Source organism: Brienomyrus brachyistius, chromosome 23, assembly GCF_023856365.1.
Source record: "Brienomyrus brachyistius isolate T26 chromosome 23, BBRACH_0.4, whole genome shotgun sequence".
Classification (NCBI taxonomy): domain Eukaryota; kingdom Metazoa; phylum Chordata; class Actinopteri; order Osteoglossiformes; family Mormyridae; genus Brienomyrus; species Brienomyrus brachyistius.
The window spans coordinates 17,623,718-17,644,904 of NC_064555.1; the positions used below are offsets into that span (position 1 = coordinate 17,623,718).

The 21,187-nt window shown below is 46.9% G+C and overlaps 3 protein-coding genes across 7 annotated transcripts; 1 reads left to right on the top strand and 2 right to left on the bottom strand.

The window, feature by feature from the left end:
* Positions 1 to 207: 207 nt before the first annotated feature.
* On the bottom strand, positions 208 to 13,750 carry cd164l2 (CD164 sialomucin-like 2). Of its 4 annotated transcripts, XM_048994389.1 has the most exons (9): positions 13,461 to 13,750; positions 12,347 to 12,383; positions 4,989 to 5,077; positions 4,686 to 4,765; positions 4,234 to 4,329; positions 2,759 to 2,836; positions 2,442 to 2,477; positions 1,561 to 1,711; positions 208 to 1,270 (listed from the first exon to the last, which is right to left on the bottom strand). In XM_048994389.1, the coding sequence occupies exons 4-9, from the start codon at positions 4,762 to 4,764 to the stop codon at positions 1,255 to 1,257; spliced, it is 456 nt and encodes a 151-aa protein (XP_048850346.1). In that variant the 5' UTR covers position 4,765; positions 4,989 to 5,077; positions 12,347 to 12,383; positions 13,461 to 13,750; the 3' UTR covers positions 208 to 1,254. The 4 variants fall into 4 exon arrangements, 3 of the variants coding, with proteins under 3 accessions (XP_048850346.1, XP_048850347.1, XP_048850348.1); XM_048994390.1 differs by lacking the exons at positions 12,347 to 12,383; positions 13,461 to 13,750 and adding an exon at positions 8,965 to 9,451; XM_048994391.1 differs by lacking the exons at positions 2,442 to 2,477; positions 4,989 to 5,077; positions 12,347 to 12,383; positions 13,461 to 13,750 and having other exon boundaries at positions 4,686 to 4,977.
* Positions 9,982 to 13,454, top strand: gpr3 (G protein-coupled receptor 3). Its single transcript, XM_048994385.1, has 2 exons — positions 9,982 to 10,367; positions 11,122 to 13,454. The coding sequence occupies exon 2, from the start codon at positions 11,132 to 11,134 to the stop codon at positions 12,110 to 12,112; it is 981 nt and encodes a 326-aa protein (XP_048850342.1). The 5' UTR covers positions 9,982 to 10,367; positions 11,122 to 11,131; the 3' UTR covers positions 12,113 to 13,454.
* A 619-nt stretch (positions 13,751 to 14,369) lies between the features above and the next one.
* wasf2 (WASP family member 2) lies at positions 14,370 to 21,077 on the bottom strand. 2 transcript variants are annotated; one of them, XM_048994378.1, is made up of 9 exons: positions 20,920 to 21,077; positions 18,984 to 19,157; positions 18,750 to 18,884; positions 18,384 to 18,537; positions 18,143 to 18,260; positions 17,642 to 17,772; positions 17,232 to 17,390; positions 16,332 to 16,777; positions 14,370 to 16,218 (listed from the first exon to the last, which is right to left on the bottom strand). In XM_048994378.1, the coding sequence occupies exons 2-9, from the start codon at positions 19,114 to 19,116 to the stop codon at positions 16,061 to 16,063; spliced, it is 1,434 nt and encodes a 477-aa protein (XP_048850335.1). In that variant the 5' UTR covers positions 19,117 to 19,157; positions 20,920 to 21,077; the 3' UTR covers positions 14,370 to 16,060. The 2 variants fall into 2 exon arrangements, with proteins under 2 accessions (XP_048850335.1, XP_048850334.1); XM_048994377.1 differs by having other exon boundaries at positions 18,984 to 19,160.
* Between the last annotated feature and the right edge of the window lie 110 nt (positions 21,078 to 21,187).

A 21,187-nucleotide genomic window follows, 5' to 3' on the forward strand; every position in this document is an offset into this window, starting at 1 on the left:
GCTGCTGAAGCGAGTCTGTGTCACGCGTGTTGAAAGGGATGGGAGGGGGGAGTGAACAGTCTTCGGCCAGTTAGAGAAATTAAATGTCATCCCTGGAATTAAATATTCGCATATTAACGCAAGAAAACTCTGCATTATTAGTCCAGAAATAGATGTTGGATGTATTAAACAAGTATCACGACTAAAAAAAACATCTCACGCTTGGAGTAAAACCGCATGCTTTATTTGTATAATGTCAAAACAGGGAACACCTGAAAAAATCATAAACGTGTAACAGTCGAGGTCACTTGTCACAGCATACTCAATTACGGAACCATTAGCCTGTGGGAACCCACACACAGGAGCCCGGCGGTCATGGAATTTGTAATTGTAATTTGATCGGAGACTCGCCGCTTTTAGCTCACTGTAAAGCATCCGCCATTACAGTAGTCAAACACAGATTGAAACTCAAACCCACATTAAATCAACACGTAAACCATCGTAACTTAACCAACCGAATGCCCTTGATGAATTGCATGGTTCAGAATGCCCCAGTGCTGTTTGATTCTGTTGTCTTTTACAAGAAAACAAAACAAAGTCATATTAAAGATAAGCCAAGACACTGAATTATCACATCGAACTCCCTAATATCCATGTAATAAATGAACACAACTTGTAAATAACACAAACCAAGCCGTCAAGTGGTAGGAGGTTTTAATGCATATACAACTGTGGAGGCAACTTAGTTAAACACCCTGCCTGACCGTCGAATGCATAAAAAGAAGTAGGGCTATTAAAGACGCACACTGAAGGAGTAGCCATTGCTGGGATGGGCAGCTGTATGTTAGCTGATGCTGAGCAGCTGGAGGTGTATTCCCGGACTGTAGCCTAACGCTGGTTCCAGATGCGCTGAGCCAAAACAAGGGAAAGGTGGTCCAGATCTCACACTTCCCGAATGATATCCAGCATCTGAATTGAAGTAGACAGAGAGGCCATCCACAGCAGCATATGCAGTGACACACAGACCCCGCCCCTTCCCGTTCAGTTCACGCACACACTCTCTCACACATCCCACTAGAAGCTCCCGCACTCACATCCCTGGGTCAAACGCATTGTGGAGATGGTGTTGTATATGCTCTTCTTTCGGCAAACACTTTGAATCCCAAATTAACAAAGGAAAGTTGCTGTTCCCCCCTCATTTGTTTGATAACACCCACCCACCCCCCAAATTATCCAATCTTTTCTCGTCTGGTGTTTCAGACCATCCCCGGGCTTCTACTGGACTTGCTCTCTGTGCAGCAAGAGAACAAAAAAAAAGAAAACATAGACACATGCAAAATTAGCAAACAGACACCGTATCTGGTCTGCATATCACATTTAAACTGCCTCTGCTGCCACCTCCCACAGCCCTGTTATTTGCCATCTGTTATTTACTAAGAAACACTCATTTTTGCTCCCCGCAACCAGTAGATGGTGCTCTTGTACACGTTAAGGGATTTTGAGACTCCTTCGGGTGGATTCGCGTACGTGGCTGTTCTGAGGACCAGTTGCGTGCAGGTGAGCATGTGAAGGGGCGCTCACATGGTCTCGTAGCTGCTGTCCTTCGCCTTCATAAACCTCATAGCAAAGAAGCCCCCGGCTTGCAGACATAGCACCAGAATAATGCCCCCGATGAAACTGGACAGGTTAAACTTGGCCTGGCTGTACACAACAGTAGGCTGTACGGTGGTATCTGGGGGTGGAAGGAGTTAGACACAATATTTCTGAGTGTTTGCAAAGACACATGTCAAGGTTAAAAGAAAAATCAAATTTATATATAAATCGTTCTCTGCTGTCATTGTTAAAGTGACGGTATGAATGATTTATGTCATAAAATCTAAATTGTCAAGGTGATTCTAAGGCAGAAGATACTCAGACTGTCATAATTGTTTTTTTTTTTTTTTTGCTGATATACACTTGGCAGGTTTGTTTAGTGCAGTGTTTCCCAATCTGGTTCTCAGTTGGGAGGGAGCAAAAATGTGGACTGCTGGCAGGAAACTGGAGGGAGCAAAAACATGGACCGGCTATGAGTCCCTGAGGACCGGATTGGGAAACAGTGACTTATTGTAATCTGGTGTGATAAAATATGTACCTATAAAACTGGGCCTGTGGGATGGAAAGAAATGGAAGCTTGTTTAGATTTCACTGTGTTTCATTAGGAAATGTGACTTGGAAGCAAGAGACCAATAAACACGCACGAGATGGTTACTGGTGACTAAGAAATTGGCTGTAATTGTGCCCATCATTAAGTGGTGCCGTAATACCACCGTTAATGTGCATTTTGCAGATATTCCTGTCAAAATTCATGCTCTATGTCAATGGCATTTTGGTTGAGAATTGCATCTGGAATTTGATTAGGCAGTTTACGGATGGAAAGTGGGAGTGTGGTAAAGAGGATGGCAGAACGTCGAGGTGCAGCTCACCTGAGACAGAGTTGCCGGGTGTAGATGTGGCAGGGCCTGGAATCAGGCGTGTAAGAGCAAAACGACAGCTGATCACATGGATGTGCGTAAGCCCAAGCAGACAAAGACTGACGTCCACTACTGCGCCACAAACATGTAGCACACATGATGGTAGCATGTTCCTTTTGTGTACATGTATGCATGTGTGAGGGTGCTGCTGACGCACACAGGTGACTGTTGAGGTGCTGTTCACGTGATCTTGCATGTTTCTGTCCATCTTCCATGTGTGCAGGCAGGGAGGGGTATGTCTGCCTGTCTGAAACTGAGAAGTCACTCACCTGGGCACATGGCTGTGTCATTGAACACAGAACAGCCGTCTATAGTATCGCCACTGGCGACACAGCCGCTGATGGTGTCTGGAAAGGAGAGAGAGCTGAATCTGGTACAGCCTCGTCACAGACCTAAGGTTTCACGCATTGCTGCCAGTGCTTCACCCCTTAAAGCTGTCACATCCAGTGTCGGGACGTGGAATAAAAGGCAGCGCACTTCTGTGAGATGAGTCAGGTGCAGGGTGGAGTTCATGGCGACTGTATTCCCTGCAAGTGCTTCACCTGGGTTTTCAGATAGTAACAGAAATGCTACAGAAACATGTGCTCAAACAGGCACGTCTTAGGGGTCCTTTATAAATGTGAAAGACGTAGGCAGGGGCCAATATTTCTGACGCTGTTACTGGGACCAGAAGAGAAAGAGAAGCTCTGTAGAAAGTATAAAAGTCATTAGAGCGCGTCTGTTCTCCATGCAGGGCACACATGCTACCATTTCCCGGTGATGCTGAACATTGTCCAGTGAAGAACAGACATAATTTTTGGATGTTAATAATTAAACTTACTGCATGTCTCCCTCAGGTATCAGAATACAGCCCTTCCACCTGACACCTATTTAACATGCTTCAGTTTTTGCAGGATCAGAAAAGAGTGAAACTGAAAACAACTAGTGACCTGATCAGTGCTGCAGGCCGAGGAGGTTGATGTCACATTCTATGTGTCATGGTTTCTGGGCCGTTGTGGATGATCGTTTGCCTACCAGCCAGCTCTCTCTGGGTCTGTCTGCCCCAGCTTTCGCTAGACGCTTTGGTCTGCTGTGGCGAGGTGTGATGCGGACTCATAATGCAAGCTGCTAAAATGTCATACATCCGTCTGGGACACCAGCAGGCACCCTTGGGCTGGCTGCTGTGACACGGTATCCGTCATGATTCTCCTGCGGCTCGGACCCCTGTCCAGCTCCAGCCTGCTGAGGCCTGTCTCTGTTTCAGCCACTAACATCTGGGTTGCCTTAGCAACCAGGTGCACTCAACGCACTATGAACAAAGACATCGTCGCCTTGGCAACTAGACAAGATAGCAAATCCAGCAGAGTGAAATTCTCCAGGTTCTCTCCATCATGGTCTCCACCTTCTCTATCTTTCATCCTCATTTTTTTTTTAAGGAATGAGGATGCAATAAGTATGTTCCCTGGTCCAGCTTTTAGAGAAGCGTGTTTGTTGTTTGCGCCTAAATGTGTTTAAAGTGGGTGAGCAATAATGGTGCGACCATGCATGCGTGTGTGTGCGTCTGAGTGTGCGATTCACTGTGACATCACACCGAAGGCCCAGGTTCTGAATTATTCACTGATTTGGTGTGGAATCGCCAAGCTCAGGTGACAGGGGGGTGATCCGATTTCTGCTGCAGCTGCCAGTTGTGTCTGCGTGGGCGTGTATATGCATGTATGAGAATATATTTTTGTTTATGTGTGTATGCGTGTTTGCCCACTCTCACCGTCATCACACTGCCTCCAAACGCAGCCCGTCAGGTTGAGGGAATCTCCGCTGATGCAGTCCCCGCATCCATCCAGGCGCCCACAGTCATCTGCCACTGGGAAAAGCAATGACAATCACTCAGGATGAATGCAGTAAAATTAAAAACGTTATTAGAAATACGTGGGTGAGGTGGGAACGTTTGCGCAGGACGTCTGGATCAGGACAAGCCCCAGTGAACGAGCTGAACTGCGAGACATTCTCAGCTCACCACAAGGAAGCATTTAACAGTTTAACATTTTTTAAAATAAATAACAGACAACAGATGCATGTTGGGCCATCATGCGACCTGTTCTGTAACAAATCTGTCAGACTTACTTCATTAAATGACGTACAAAGATACATAAAAAGTATCTTCATAATCCTGTTTTAGTTTACTTTTTGGCAGAAATGAGAGACACTCAAATGATGTACCTGGGGTTTGACAGCGATACGTTTCCATCAAGCCGATCGCCAATAAAATCCACAATACTTCCCGTCGTGGAAAACCCATCCTGTCCGAAATCAGCAGCCAAAAAATGGAACTGCCTCACCAAAGATGACACAGTGTGACAGTTCTAACCCTTGAAAGTAATAATTTTAACTTCTTTCTTATAGAAGTAGACTTTAATAAAATGTTGCTTCTTACGGCGAGCTGTTGTCAGCCCTTTCCTTAGCCTTCTTGTTCATGTGTTGAAAAGGGATGAAAAGTGAGCCCAAGTCCGGCTGTAAAGATACCTGGCAGCCCTTTGAAATCCACCCCGTTGCGCTTGCGTGATGCAGCCCCGCCGAAAGGGCTGAGGTCATGTCAGCGTCCTCCGCAGTTCCTGCATGGTGAGCGGATATTGCTGTGAATTATGCTCAAATGAGATTAATAAAGTGGATATTTATGCTAATTTATAATCTCATGTTTAATTTTAAGGCTAAACCTGCTCCTTGTTTTATACACATTTTATTTAGTCACGACTAAAAACCATGACATTGTACATGGCATACTTTGTTATATTATAATGGTCTTCATCAAGCTCAAATTTTGCTTGTCATTTAACGATTTTACTCTTCATAGACACACGATGGAAGCAGAGCGTTTTAATGGGAAGTGAGACGGGGGAGGGGGGGTGAGATGAGGAGAGGGAAGCATGAGGGCTTTCCTCGGGTTCTGTGTTTGAAAACATCACCATTTCTGCTCCCACGGAAACCAGAATGGAGAGGCTGTTACCATGGCAACTGGATTCCGTGCTGAGGGAATGGATGACTCCAGTGGCAAAAGATGCTCAGACACCCAAGACCCGCTTTTTTCCTCTTTTATCTTTACATTCCGCCAAGTAATATCAGTATATTAACCAAACAAAAAACATGACAAAACAAAGACATGCACCACAAGTTTTATCTGAACAATTGTGAACTGAGGAATAACCAAGAAAGCCGGTGTTTCATTGTGTCACTTTGTTACTGAGCAGCCAGCCTCGCATCACGTAATCACTTACTGGCCACAGATTGTGTCCATTTTGACACAAATGTCCTCAGCATTTGTGCATCATGTGACATTTGATGTCCAACCCGGCTACAGTGTGCAGAGCACTGCTTTCGGACAGGAGGACAACGTCAGTGGGTTGTTTGTAGGTTTATGCAAATTTTGTTTCGCCTTTAGCTACAGAATACTTTAGGACTTCATATCATTGTTTATCCCCAATGTAAAGACTAGTCTTATTTTTATGCCCATTAGTCTGTGAGGATATTCATGACCGACATCTGTGGTGATGCTGGTGAAACATCACGACTGCAGGCTGCCCTGAGAATAGCATGGTGAAATTTCACAACTGCAGCTCACTTGTTTTGGGGACATATCCTCGGATTCGGCTGAGATATTGTGCCAAAATAAAGCCCATGTCATTTGTATGCCAATTCGATGTCACATTGCAAGCAAAGTTTGCTGTGAACTGCTAGGTTATGCGACGTTGAGAAATAATAGTAATTCTGCAGCCTTATTACTACCCACTGTGGATCCATGCTAAGGAGCCTCTCATCAGAAACAGAACCTCAGCCCGAGCTCATGGCTTCACTCCTAGTGCACGTCGACTGAGCTCTACAGCCCAGATCACGAACCTCCTCCAGAAGGCGCTTATCAGTGTTATTCGGCAGGATGGCACCTGGCAAGCAATAGCCAATTGCTAGTGAACAATTTTCACGATGAAGCCGACATCCGGAGGAATCCGCAGAGTGCATTTTGCAGGCAAAGCACAGGAAGATGCACATGCAGAACAAGCATTTCATGGTTCTAAGGCTCTGTTCTCCAACACATATCAGTATTTAAAGCAATAGTGCAAAATCTAGCACATGTGTAAAGTACAGAGAAGATTTCTCTCCAGGCTGGTCTGTTGCCTAGGCTACCTTGGAGAATACAGATATTGGATGCTATCTTAATAATCGTGGGAGTACTGTGCACTAAAGTCACAAAGCTCTTGTGATCTGTGCACCTCCTGAACTGCTATATCGAGCAGAAGCTCTCCTTTCTGCAAGGAAACCACCTCATAACAGCAGCAGTATCTCAGGACTAAAGGCAATGACCATTCATAAGCACAGACGAAGCAGAAGGACTGCAGCACTAAAATCAGACACAGCATTACACCCGTGAGGGTGGCCTCCCCATGTGTGCCCCTCACATCCCCCCTCCTGTTCCGGCTTTGGGCTCTGTGCCCTGCCCCTTTAAGAGTGATGCCCTAGAACACCCAAGAATTTCGGGAATTTCGTGTTGGGAGCATTTCCTTTGATGCTCACTGCGTGAGACAGACGCTTGCATCTAACACGGAGGGAGGAGTGATCATTTATTCGGCATCTCACCACCACCCCAGCTGCAGAATTTCTGGAAAGCAGCAGCCCCCCCCCCAACCCCCCAGCACACATAGAATTTTTCACCTGTCAACATCATCTACGGACCAGGCAACGCAAGAGAATCAGAATCAGCTTTATTGTTATTGGCGACATTAAACTAAAATAATTGCACCCCGTTACACAGAGAAATAACATAGCAATAAGTAACCAGTAACCTTGAGTATACAACAGTAAGTGACACAGTGCAATGGGACCAACCGGCCAGAGGGTCCAGTGCAGAAAATACAGTTCAGATAAATGGTGTTAACAGAATGAGTCATCAGGCGTGACATAAACTGCCAATGCAAAAGAATCAGAAGAAAAACTCCAGCACAGACACCTGGACTGGCTCTGTAGGCAGACCATAACTTGGTTAAGCATAATGGTCTAGTGTCCTCGGTCCCTCGGCCCGGATACGTTCACAGCCAGGTTCACCCAGTCTATGCTGCCCTTACATTTCTTTGCGTAAAATGTCTTCTGTTTCTGACCCTCACTGACAAGCTGTAAGTGACTCCCCACCAAGCCGCCTTTCCGGTACGTCCACGCCGCAAGGCTCTGGCCATATTCACCTTCGCAGAAACAGCAGTTTTATCTTTAAGCTAAATGTCTCTTCGGTCACATTTCCAACAAGCTACCATCTAACTTGCGTTCAGCGACACGCCCATGTTTCTCCGTGGTTATGTAATTTTTTTTTGTTGCACCGATTTACCGTTACGTCTTCATCCTGCAGGCTGTACGCTGCGTAGCGAACAATGATCTTTGTACACATCTTTCTCAGGGTTTTTCTAAATAAACTTATTTATTACTAAACCTTTTTCATTTTTGTATATCACTTAGTGCCAGTTCTACTCTGCATGTGCTAAATTTGTAGAATTCTGCGTACAGGGTTTTTGAAGATTCTGAATATGTAGGCTACATTAAAGCTGTGCAATGAATAACACCGACATGACACTAGCAAGAAGGAGCAAAAAGGTACAGAACAGTCTTTCATTCACATCAGAAAGCTTTGCTGCTATTTACATCGATATCAATCGCACAGAGTAATGATAATTACTAACAATGAATGAAAAAATAATTCTAATACCACTTAGAATTTATCATAACCCATAATCATATAGTACCTCTTTGCTTTAAAGGAGAACATTTTTTAAATTAATTTCAAAACGACAGTGTATAAACAACTGTGCAGTTATCTATGTGCGTCACGGTTAGCAGGAATAAGCGTAGCGTAAAATATGTGAAAACCAGATTAAATATATAGACCTCGTTATCAATTCCTCTGTGATCCCAAACGAACGATAAAATTTAAACAGGTACGGTGGTCACCCTCTTAAGAAGTATACATGCACCATTTTAAGATGCATACATTCCTTCGACGCCCCCTGCAAAGATAAGAGTCTCGGGACTTCATTGTGCCATCCTGCAGAGGCAATCGGGAACGCGCCCGGCACCGCGCCTTATGTTAGGTAATAGCAAGGCAGACTCACATGTCCTTTGATAAACCGTCTGAGGCAGACAACGTGCGTCACTTTTAAAGGGCTCAAGTAATCGAGTACATATCAGAAAACATATTTCGGAACAACTGACATTCCCGCAGGACAAGCGTTTCTCTGAGATTGGTGGTTTAATGTGTGTGACGCCTAAATCTTTGTAAATGTAATTTTAGAAAACCTTATAACACGTACAGATGGAATATATATGTAGTTAATTGGAATAAAAACGAAGGTCAGCGTTTTTTTATAATACAAGCGAAAGACTACGTACAATAACTAATTACGTTGGTCATTTATCTATTCTCGGATGACTGATAGCGCGCAATTTGTGAGAACCGGAACTAAGTTACCTTATATAGCGACAGTGAGGATGAGGTTCGCCCTGCCAGGCAGACGCCTCGCCCACCACCACATTGGCATGCGCGTCCATGCACGCATTGCGCTGCGCACCGCCCACGCGCTCACGCTAACGGGACGACGGAGGATCCCCACCGCCTGCAGGCTGAGTCCTGCTTTTGAACGCTTCATAGAATCATTGCGGGGAATCATGGCGGTTTGCATGGGCCATCGTGACTTCAAGTGTGAAACAACAAAAATCAACGATGACAACAACAGCAACAACTATTAATAGTGATGATGATGATGATGATGATGATGATGATGATGGAAAAATTGAGTTTTCATTGTGGTACAGTTATAACCACATTATTTGCTGTGACAATAAAAAGATCAATGTATTCATAGTTCCTTTGATTTACATAAACCCAAAACCTCATATATTATGCACTGGTACCTATACGTGTGTACATTCTTGCTACTACCTAAGATTTCTCCAAATAAACATAGACTTAAAACACTTGTTGAATGCTTCTTGAAACGCGTTGAAGAGAAAAAGAAAGAAAAAAAAACAAACATTTTAAACAGGTATGTGTGCTAAGCGCCGTAATTATGCACCGTAAACTGGATCCATTTGGCTGTTTCAGCACCACGGGAAGCTCCTCGCGGCGCTCAGCCAGTGTTTTACTCACCAGACACGGCCTATTATTAAGTTCATAGTAGTCTATTATTTCTAAATGTGAAACTGAATGTATTGGTTATTAACGTGTGACCTTGTGCCGTTCTTTCACCTTGTATACCTAGAAGGCACGTAAACGGCTAGTGTAGTTATTTAAATGAAAAGGGGGGTGGTTGGTGCTGGCGGGGGGAGGGAGGGGGTGGCCGTGCAAAGATGATGACGGCAGGCTTTCCCGTTACGTTGTGTGGATGCATATACTGGGCCTATACGAGAAGCCGCAGTGGGAGGGGCGGAATGCTGCGGTATTTTTTATGAATGAAATTTCGACTGTGTTTGCTCTCCGTGTCTCCCAGCAAATCATTGGCTACCTTATGAACAAATCGATGGCGGTCCCCATCGCTGCTGACGTCAAACCCACTCCGGCTAAGGCGAAACGCACAGACGTCTGAGTCCAAAAATTTAGGAGGTAGCCGCGAATCACGGGAGCTGCGAACACATGCAAGAAGAACCCAGGAGTAGCTGCGTAAAATAGCAAAACGGTCACCGAAAAACAGCTACTCCAGCGAAGCAAGGGAGCGCGGCTCCTTTCAGGAATGGGAAACACTTCTCTTTGAAACCTTTTTTTTTGTACGAATTTCACGTCTCCGACCTGGACGGAACCACTTTGTAATAGAGGTTCGGCTTTAATGTTCACTCATCTGGAGCGAACGTTTTTCTTCCGTGTCACAGCCAAATCTGGTAAGTGTATTTTAAATATATTTGGGACGAAACAATAACTTGGCTCTGTATATTATTAATTATTATTATTATTATTATTATCATCATCATGCGTGACTAAAAGCACAAACCGCGGGAACCGTCACCATCACGGGAACGATAAAGCTGTTGGCAGGAGAGAAGGCAGGGCAGCCAGATGAATGTATACATAATAGTGTTATGTAACATGACATACAGAAAGGTGTTAGAGCAGTGCCCAATAGGCAGAATTTACAAGTTAATGCATAATATACAACATTAGATTAACTTAACTCTCCGCTCTTCACATTACCGCTGCTTACAATCTAATGCTCCTCACGCCGACTACCCAAAAACATGCATAAAGCCTTGAGTTGTGGGACACATGCCGAATGTTTTTATACTCTCCTCTCTCCTGAGCTTGTAAATAATACACGGGTTATTTATAGAAACAAGTTTGTATGTTTAGATCCGCACTACGTCCGACAGCCGCGCCGTATAGGCGCGTGCGGCGTTGTTTTGGACATCGCGGCTTTCCCTCCGGTTCCGGCGACACGAGCGTGACCACATGCACGTCAGTGCCCGAATTTTCGGATAGTCGGGTACTAAATAATTAAAGCGACTGTTTTAACAAACTTGCTCACATGACTTGATATACATATAAATTTTATGCCAACATATGTGGGCTTAAAGCAAATTCGTGGTCTTGTGTAAAAAGGGCAGCAAAATTCTGATCTTTGACCCCGTTCCCGCGCAGCTGTCTGCCCATGACGAACAACGACTCCCAGATTGACTGGGTGGAGGGCACAGAAGATACCGAGCCCTCCCTCGACCTGTCACTGTCCCCAGACGAATTCCCAGCTCTCAACCCCTGGGATGTGGTGCTCTGCGTGTCTGGCACGCTCATCTCCTGCGAGAATGCTGTGGTGGTGGCGACCATCTTCTACACACCAACGCTGCGCGCACCCACCTTCATGCTCATTGGCAGCCTGGCCACAGCGGACCTCCTGGCCGGCCTGGGCCTCATCCTGCACTTCCTGTTTCGTTACTGTGTGCCCTCAGATAGCGTGCAGCTAGCCACCGTAGGGCTACTGGTGACCTCGTTCAGCGCCTCCGTCTGCAGCCTCCTAGCCATAACGGTGGATCGCTACCTATCACTGCGGAACGCGCTCACCTACTGCTCGGAGCACACTGTGACGCGCACTCGCCTCATGCTGCTTTTGACATGGGCCGGCTCTGCCCTGCTCGGTCTGCTGCCTGCCATGGGCTGGAACTGCCTGCAGGGGGCGTCTGCGTGTGGCGTGGTGTGGCCGCTGGCACGCGCCCACCTGGCGCTGCTCTCCGGGGCATTCCTGGTGGCGTTCGCTCTCATGCTGCAGCTGTACGCCCGCATCTGCCGGGTGGTGTGCCGCCATGCCCACCAGATCGCCCTCCAACGTCACTTCCTGCCCCCATCATCCTCCTCGCACTACGTCACCACGCGGCGCGGGGTCTCCACACTGGCCCTCATCCTAGGCGTCTTCACCAGCTGCTGGCTGCCCTTTGCCGTTTACAGCCTGTTGGGCGACGCCTCCTATCCGCCCCTCTACACCTACGCCACCCTGCTGCCGGCCACATACAACTCGCTGCTCAACCCGCTCATCTACGCCTTCCGGAACCAGGAGATCCAGAAGGTTCTCCTGGCCGCCTGCTGCGGCTGCTTTTCGAACCGGCTTCCATGCCACGATCACGCTCCCAGTGACGTGTAGCGGCGTGTTGGATCAGGACCAAAGACACTCCAACGCATCTGGCTGACCTCTCACCGCTGGGGAGACAGGCGGGAGAGGGGCCAGTGGCAGAGGCCGATTCCAGGGCCACTAGCACCTATGTTGTGCAACTGTGGTCATCCTTTAGTTTTTTGTGATTCTATGTGAATTTATCAGCACTTTGCACACAGCATGCACCCTGAGCTCAGACCAATCATTCAAAGACAGAGAACTCACCAAGACATGTGCCAACGCCAGAACCTCTCCAGAAACACTAGAATTGTAAAAAAAAAAAAAAAGATTATTTTATTTTCTTGTTACAAATATGGATAAAGTGACGTTTCATTTTATACTTCATTTTAAACGATTGTCCTGAAAAGTTAGGGCAAAAAGTGGTGCTGAAATCGATTGGATACGCTGCGCTCCCCCTAGCTGGGCCAAGCCGCTCAGAACCAGCCTCGTTCCCCGTTGAATGTGAAGATCTTGGCTAAATACACCACTTTGGAAATTTGATTTACATTCTCTAGCTATAAACTAGAACTTCCTTAACGCCAATGTGATTGTAATTTAATACGTTAAATAAGTTAAGTGATGTTAAATTGAATTTATGCAATGGAAAAGTAAAAAAAAAAAAAAAAAAAAAACGTTTTCTGGAAACCAGTAGCGATAAATAGATTAATTTGGAGCGCGTTTCTGGCATAATGACGCCCCCTCCTGGTCAGAAACTATTCATGCGGTGATAAGCTGAATGCGTGACAGTAAAATGAAACGGTTGGTAAAATGTGACCGAAACACATCCGTTAACGATAAAGCGTCGTTTCCTTCTCTTTCCCCGTAATAAATAAATAAATATATATACACACACGCGTATCAAAGTATGCGCTTGTATTTTACGGAGAAAGAGAAGGAAACGCATTCAGCTTATCACTTATATATATATATATTATACACACACAAATGGAGGGGGGGAGCACACAGGTTGTTGGCTTTAAACTCGTGCCTCATTTTGAAGTCAAACCCTGATATTCAGAGGTTGTCCTATATATGTAAAATCATTTGCACTATACTTTGAAATGCATATCATTTGTCGTCGAAATGTATAAATCTGCAACAAATCATTTAAAAAGTGGCCAAAACATTATTTTTGTTTATCTTTCAAGACGCGTTTGCACAGCATAGACTGTAAGCCACTGTGTCAAACGTACAAAGCCGAAGGTCGTGTCTAGTCTGTGTCGCACAATGTAATGACCTGTCCAAACGGAAGCATTTTAGATGGGAATGTATAATTGTTTACATCAGAAAATAAAACATTTTTATGGAAATAACACTTGTACTTATTTCTGCATATTACTTTTGAATTACCGGACTCCGCGCTGTCTTCTTCTGCATATTCTCAGTAGAACTGAGAAACACCTCTGGATCGTGATTTAAATTGCAGAATCTACCCATTAGCTCCGGTTTTGGAAATTAGGGGACACCCCGTTTGGCATGACTTCGTAATTAATTAAGCGGGTAATTCCAGGCATTCACTCGCTGACTGTAGTCCGGGTCGCAGCGGGGAGAGGAAAAGGCACGCGCAATAATGCTCAAAGCCAGAATGCACCCGGAACAGGATGCCAAGATGCCACCTGGGGGGGGGGGGGGGGGGGGCATATTCAGAGACATGATCACATGCTCAACTACACACATAATGAGGGATTCTAACTCCCAACCTGAAGGGATGAGGCAGCATTGCGATTATTTCCACTCCAAGTGGAAAACTGAACAACACAGCAGCACTGCAACGTTCAACATCATTTAGTTACTTTCGAATTCATATTTGGTAGAGAACTTTGCTGAAAATACCAGTGTAATGTATGGTGTCTGGGTACATTTCCTCATTTTAAGATTGGCCAGTTCAAGGCGGAGAGCCGTGGGTTTTCCAGGAGGAATGACACACAATGCAGGCAGAAGGTGTTAAATCCGCACAGAGAGCAGAGCTGCCATTGAAGGCCCCAAACAAAAAGGCACCACGAAGCGCGGCTTCACCAATCAAAGCCGCTAGTAACTTCATACTAAAAGTCTGAAAGACAAGAACCACCAAACTGACTGCAAATGAAGATGAAGATCATCATATTAGCTCTGCAATGTCAGAGAGTTAAGCTAGGAAACCGAAAAACGTCAAGGACTGGACCAGCAACACAACACAGAATAATGAATGGGATGAAAAACAGCAGGCGGGGAGGGAATTAAGTCATTAAAAAAAAAAAAAATACATCAGTGAGCTAAAAGGTTGTTTTTATTTCTTATGAAATCATTTACATAATTCTGTTCAAGATTAGGAAGAAATGTACTTCAAACAACTAAAACATACGACCTGATTCAAAGTTTGCGTGTCTGTCATATATACACCAATAAACAACATTGGCAATAAAAATTAAGGCACAACATAATCAGCAAAGGCACCAGGAAAGAAACGCATGAAATAAACACTCGACACCTGACTGGGGGGGGGGGGTTACCTGTTTGGATGTTTGCCAATCTCTCGCGCTCGGTGAGAAGACACACCTGCCCCTCCACCAACAGCACAAAGGTACAAATAGGACCATGAGCAGGGAAGACAGCCAGGAGAATTTACACATCTCTCAGCCAGTCAGCTTTAAGGGCCTGGGGGTGGGAATAGGCTAGGTGAACCCCCCCCCCCCCCCCCCCCAAAATCACCACCATCAGTTACCCAGGCAACAGAACGGTCCTTTAAAAATTAGCTGTATCAAGAATGAAGTATTTGTGCTTTTAATTGTCTAACCACTATTTACTGAAATCTTTCACACCTTGATAAGCAGCCAATTTTTACACATGGTGGGAAGCAGGACCAAGCACTCAGATGTTTGTATGGAAAAGAGTCATGTCTTTGAAACGCTGGACATCCCTAGTTCGGCACGCGAGACGCACTGCAGGCAGAGGACAGCGGTCCAGAGGCACCACCGTACAGACGCAGCAGCAGACGGAAAAAGGCACACTGGCGTGCATGTGCATGCATATATATATACACATATATATATATATATATATATATATATATATATAATAGCACTGCAGCTTTCAGCGTAAGGGTCAGAGCAGAAATGGTTGCATCAGCACCGGTTCTCAGAATGGCTGCATGGCTTTGGGGGTCACCAGTTCACTACTTTACTAACACCTTCCCACAATGCACCCTGCCTTCCTGATTGGTCACCTCACCGGCCCAGATCATAAATAATGGCCTCAGGTACGAACAGTAGTTTGATTCTTAATAATAATAATCATGGCATGCCTTAGAGCATTGTTTTGTTGTTGAATTATTATTATTTTTTTTTAAATTGTGGAGAAGACAATACTGAAGAAATGTTTAACTAGGGTGCAGACATAATTGCATAGAGCACTCGAAGATTTTTCAATATCACATGGAGGCTAATAAAGAATGCATTGGCTTACAGAAAGTTCCAAAGACAAAAAAATGTAATGAATGTGTTGCAAAAACTTTGCCAGACTGCAGTTAAGCTGGGAACACAGACAGACATACTGACACATAAAACTGTCTCAGTTCGCCTGCCCATGGAGGAGAGGCTGAAGGGGTCCATGAATACTTCATGTGACGGCCTTGAAGTAACAGGACTGGGGTGTGGGCAGGGAGGCCGCGGTGTATACATGATGCTGAGCCAACGGCCAGCAAGCTAACCAGGCTAACAGGCCAGCGTCAGGGCTGAAGCACAGCGGCATGTATGAGAGATTAGCTTCTCGATCTGCTAACTCGCGTGTGACTTGCTGTTGGGAGAAATTTGGTAGGAAAGCTTTCAATTGATTCAGTGCATAACTAGATTAATAATTATCATAGGGGTCCCTGCACAGAGGGAGTGGGAGAGAGACCACCTTCCACACCCTCGAGAGTGTGAGCAGTAGCTGAGGGCTGCAGCAACCACGAGGAAGGAGGTCTCAGTCGGACCACTCCTCATCATCAAACTCAGAGGAGTCATCCTCGGAGTCGCTGCACTCCACCGCGATGCGCCGCGACAGGATGGCTGCCACATCATTGCCCACGTGGTCCCGCTTCTCCTGCTCGCGCTGTTCCTCCACCTTTCGCAGGTTGAATCCTGAGGGCAAAGGTCACAGGTCAAGGTCAGGGGGTGACAGACAGGGGAGCAGAGTGACAGGGGAGCAGAGTGACAGGGGAGCAGAGTGACAGGGGAGCAGAGTGACACACTACCTTGCCGGATGGCTTGCAGCAAGTCGCTCCGTGCATCTCCTTCAGCCACCTGCTGAGTTTTGGGGGCGCTGGGAGACGCAGTGTTGGCAGAGGAGAGGGGGGGAGCCGGAGGTCCTGGAGGAGGAGGGGGGCCTGGAGGAGGTGGCGGAGGTGGGGGTGGGGGAGGCCCTGCGGGTGGCAGGGAGGGTGGAGGCGGAATAGCTGCTTGGTCCTCGGAAGGAGCCAGAGACGGTGCAGGGGGAGACGGGAAGTTGGGGAGGGAGGTGGGTGGAGAAAGGGGGCTGCCAAAATCGGGAGGAGGGGGAGGGGCCATCTCAAAAGGTGGAGGGGGTGGAGGGACAGGAGGAGGAGCCAGGCTCTGGTGGGGGCTCATGGGTGGAGGCGGCGGAGCGTGGGCAGGGCTCATCATGTGTGTGTGAGAGGGGTCCCTCTCAGCCTCGTTACTCCTGCAAAGGAGAGGCAGCAGATATGCTGGGTTAAAGGAGAGCAGGACAGTGGGGCAGGGCCTCCACTCAGTCAAATCACTGTGTTTACACCACAACAACACTAGGGGGCGCTCTAGTGCTCTGACGAAACATTTCTGAAGGGAGGGGCTGCTCATGGCAGACTTCAGCAGCCACACAAAGCCCATTTATTTCCCTCTATTCTCACAATCTATCAAATGGGCCATTAAGGCTCAGAAAAACCCCTGAGGACGTCATGTGCCACACTCCCTTTCCGCCGTGCGCTGATGATGTCGTCACGCAGGCTGCTAAATCGTGCTGCGCCTCGTGACGTTCATCTCAGTGTCGAGCTTTAACTGCCAGCAAGACACACTAGAACATCTGCTCAGGCAGGATCCCATGCTCATGTTGACTCACTCTCCTGCTGGTGCCGAAGGCTTGGGAGGGCGGAGCTTACGTCATGTCTGGAGGCGGCGGGGGTAGGAAGTCATCAGGCGGCGGAGGCTGCAGGGGGGACTCCATGTCGTAGGAGCTCTGCTCCAGGTAGCCGTCTGAGCCATAGGTGCCTAGCCCCTCCCCCGAACAGATGCTCCCGTTCAGCATCTCGTTGGAGTTCCTACGGCACAGTGAGGAGCAGCTGATCACGCACAGGGTGGGGGGCACACTCGCACATGCCCACAAACAACGGAAGAACAGGGGGGATGGGGTAACACACAGACAAACACAGACCCACCAACACTCAGAACGTAATACTGCAGGTCACCACATAGGGGCGCCAGAGTAAACATACAGAGTCAACATTCTCCGTTCTCAAAGCTACACACTATGCCATCTCACAGACATACACACATCCCATCCTGGACTTACATTTCCATCTCGCCTTCGGTCTTGGGCACCACAAACTCCTTGCCCATTTTCAGCCTCTCCCACTCATCCTTGCGAGTCTTGACCTTCCGTGGGTTCAGGTTGCCGCGATTGGGGTTATCCCGCTTCTCCTTCTGCTCGCGGGCAGGAAGAGGGAAGCATGAGTGCCGTATGGAGAGTTCCCGTGACCGCTCGCTGTCCTACATGCTGACGCTGGAAGAAAACTACGCTGGCATCCAAACGGACACTCTGACCATGTGTAATCTGAGCTGCTTTAGTGCCTGCAATTGATTCAAATGAGCAGTGTGGCATTAAGCATTATCTGAGCAGATACAATCAGTGGGGTGAATGCAAAGGCCTGTAATGTGCTTTCATGCCTACTCAAGAATGTGATAGATGGAAATGTACTGCAATGTGATGCTTTAAAATGCAGAATAAAGCAACGCGATGCAAGTACTATGAGCAGCGATAGAGACGCAACCGGACATGACGCAGCGGCCTGACCCGATGCTTTCTCTTCTCCTTCATGATGTCCTTGGTGTCCTGCAGCATCTTCTCTTTCCAGAGGTCAAAGAAGTAGGAGGGATCAGTGTAGAACTTGAGGGCCTCCTTGCCGTCATCCCTGAGACAGCCAGCGGGCAGAGAAGCCGTGTTAGAACTCACGGCTAAATGAGAGTGCTAACGCCGCGCGCGGGTTGCGCTAGCAGGTGGTTCTGAGAGACACGCGGCCACGAGGCGTGCCCACCTGTACATGGAGAGCTTATCGAGGGGGGGCGGCTTGTCACAGCTGATGTAGGTCTCCTGAACCGGAACAGGGAGGGAGGGCCGAATGAAGAGCTGCTGATCCTGGGTCAGATTACTGCGGAAGGCCTTGCGGGTGGTGATGGCCTGCAGGGAAACTACACATGGAGAGGAGGGTGGTGAGGGGAAAACATGCAAGGAATGAGAAGGTTAGGAACAGGAATGCCGGAAAGGAACAGAAAGCAGCCTGCAGCCACGTCTGGAGAGCAAGTGAAACGTCGGAAAGAAAATGTGATCCATGAAATCTTTTACACCCCATTCTCGGGGCCTGGGTGCAGATCGCCGGGTACCACAGTGGGACGGCTCTCACCTTCCTCCTCTTTGGGGTCCAGCTGTGTCACCTTGACCTGCAGCCGATCGACGCGCTCCCCCAGGCTGTTAACTCGCAGGGCGAACTTGCTCGCCTGGACGAAGAGCTCCCCGAAGACGTCCTCGGCATATCTACCTGGGACAGGCAAGCACCCAGAAGGCCACGTCAGTCACCCGCTGCTGCTACCTCGGAGCAGTGACCCCCCCCCCCCTAGTCCGGCTGGGTTCCACTCACTCAAGCTGCCCAGCTGCCGGATTATGTTGGCCAGTGTGACGTTGGTCACGCATTCCAGCTCACTCTTGATGTTGTTGGGTAGGGTTTGGCGGCACAGGTGCCGCGGCTCGATGTTACGCGTCACCAGCGGCATGGCGATGGGGTCATGTGACGGGGAGAGGGAGGGTCAGCTCACTGCTGATATGGGGGGAGGGGGGGGGGTGAGAAAAAGAGAATCATTGACAGACAGTGTAGGAAATGAAGGATGTCAAGAAGAAGAAGTCAGAAGAAAACTCTTAAAAGGGAGGCTCACACAGCGGGTTAGGAGGACAAAAATAGACATGGGGGGGTCAAAAGCAGAAGCAAAACTATACTGCAAAGACAGGAATGCATATCACTGTCTGCAGGACTACAGAGAGATTAAAAAAAATAGCTGGAAGAATTGTCCCTAGAAGACAAGACTGTGGAGTACAGACAGTTCTCGCCTGACCCAAGTAACATGTTCCACAAACCCCTGCGCAAGTCAAACTTTATGCAAGTCCAATTTAACTTCCCATACCATCCAAAACAGCAATAAAAGCAAGTAACCCAAAGACTTTAGTAATGGTCAAGCGTTCCGCGTCACTCAGGAGAGTAAAACACGTTGAAATAAATGCATTCGTGTCAGCAGACAGAGTAAAGCAGAATTAAAGAGTTTGTGTTTGAATGGAATATACGTATGTAAGCTAAATATACCTTGAGGGCCTCCTTGAGTCCCCTTTAATTAGATTAAAATAGCTAATTGAAATATTTTCTTTGTGGCCTATTAAATATCGTGCAGGGACAGAAAAAACTGCGTTCACAGTATGAAGTAGTATACAGAAACATTCTGTGTAACGTTTGCTATAAAATATGAGGCTTTTAATATGTAAAGGTTACTAAACATAGGAACCTCACACTAGTCTAACTGAAAAACAACATTAATGCTGGATAAAATCTACATGCACGCAATTAGGTTGCGCCAAAATAAACGAAATTATTTTATTGACGTTTTTGATAGGGAAAATAATGCTTGAAGGCGATTATATTAGTACAATATTCTGCCAGCGCCTTAACGTTTCATTTTTACTCCTAAGCAAGACGGTATGCTTTGGGCGGAGGGGCTATACTAACATATTACTGTAAAAATGACAAACGGTCTTTCAAGAGAATATTTTTAAAGAAAAAGTGGAGCGCAAAGGGCGAAACTGCGTCGGAGAGAAGCGGACGTGCGGCCGCGGGTTTGGCTCCCTCGCGAGGAGCAGGACTGCCCGCGGACCCCAGCAGTCCCGGTACCGGCCCGGCATCCTCACGCTTCACACTGGCTAACATTAAAAGCGGGCTCGGGCGGGCTGGAAGGGAGCAGAGTCACCGGCTGGGATGAGCCACTTCTGACGACTAACAGCACACAGAGCCCCCTTCCCCTTTATACTTTAACGCACTTATGCGGTATTTTTTGTAAATTAAATTCAGACGCAAGCTTTGTAATGTAAGCTGACAGTCAAGAAAGGGTTACCAAAGTACCATTTGGGCTGAGGAGAACTTCAACAGTCATCCTACGGAAAAAAGTCTCTAGTTTCTTAGCTAGCTTTGGAGCTAAAGTGCTAACTGCAGCCAGCGCCCAGACTGATCTCACTCTCGACATGGATCTTCTCAGCTCGCGAAGAACAATCGTATTTCTTTTACAACCATCACCAACATCCCAAATTAAGAACGGAGTATGAACATATAACACGAACATTCTTCTTAAACGAGCCTCTCTACTGAAAAAAAAGTTATTCGATCAAAGGTTTCGTTATCTGAACTTTAGCAGGAAGTAAACCGAAAACACCCATAATTATGGAAGCAGCACCGACAGAAAAAAAATCTGACAGGCGTTTTGTTCAAACTACAGCTCTTAGTATTTAAATAAGTAGCACAGACACTGAAGGAATCCTACCTTTCTGGGTGAGAAAACTCGCTAATGGTGTGATCCTCGAGTTGTTCACGTACGATCTGTGCAAACTATCATCTTTAAATTGATAATTCTTGGCACAGAGGAAAGAAACTCTGCATTGACTGCAAGTAGAAGCTCAAGCAGAAGCGCAGAAGGTCCCACATTTGCGTACTTTTTATTGGACGCTGCAACGGAGTGGTAACAATTGATTGGCTGTCTGCACGTCAATTTTGTTCTAGCGCTCGAATATGGAAATGTGGACGTAAATTGC

Excerpts from the sequence above, each read along its gene's own strand:
- cd164l2 (XM_048994389.1), bottom strand. The coding sequence starts at position 4,764 with ATGGGTTTTCCACGACGGGAAGTATTGTGGATTTTATTGGCGATCGGC. Across the intron at positions 4,330-4,685 it reads GTATCGCTGTCAAACCCCAG|TGGCAGATGACTGTGGGCGC; the intron begins GTACATCATTTG and ends TGCTTTTCCCAG. Across the intron at positions 1,712-2,441 it reads ACCCGGCAACTCTGTCTCAG|ATACCACCGTACAGCCTACT; the intron begins GTGAGCTGCACC and ends TTCCACCCCCAG.
- gpr3 (XM_048994385.1), top strand. The coding sequence starts at position 11,132 with ATGACGAACAACGACTCCCAGATTGACTGGGTGGAGGGCACAGAAGAT.
- wasf2 (XM_048994378.1), bottom strand. The coding sequence starts at position 19,116 with ATGCCGCTGGTGACGCGTAACATCGAGCCGCGGCACCTGTGCCGCCAA. Across the intron at positions 18,885-18,983 it reads CCGGCAGCTGGGCAGCTTGA|GTAGATATGCCGAGGACGTC; the intron begins GTGAGTGGAACC and ends TGCCTGTCCCAG. Across the intron at positions 16,778-17,231 it reads CCGCCGCCTCCAGACATGAC|GAGTAACGAGGCTGAGAGGG; the intron begins GTAAGCTCCGCC and ends TCTCCTTTGCAG.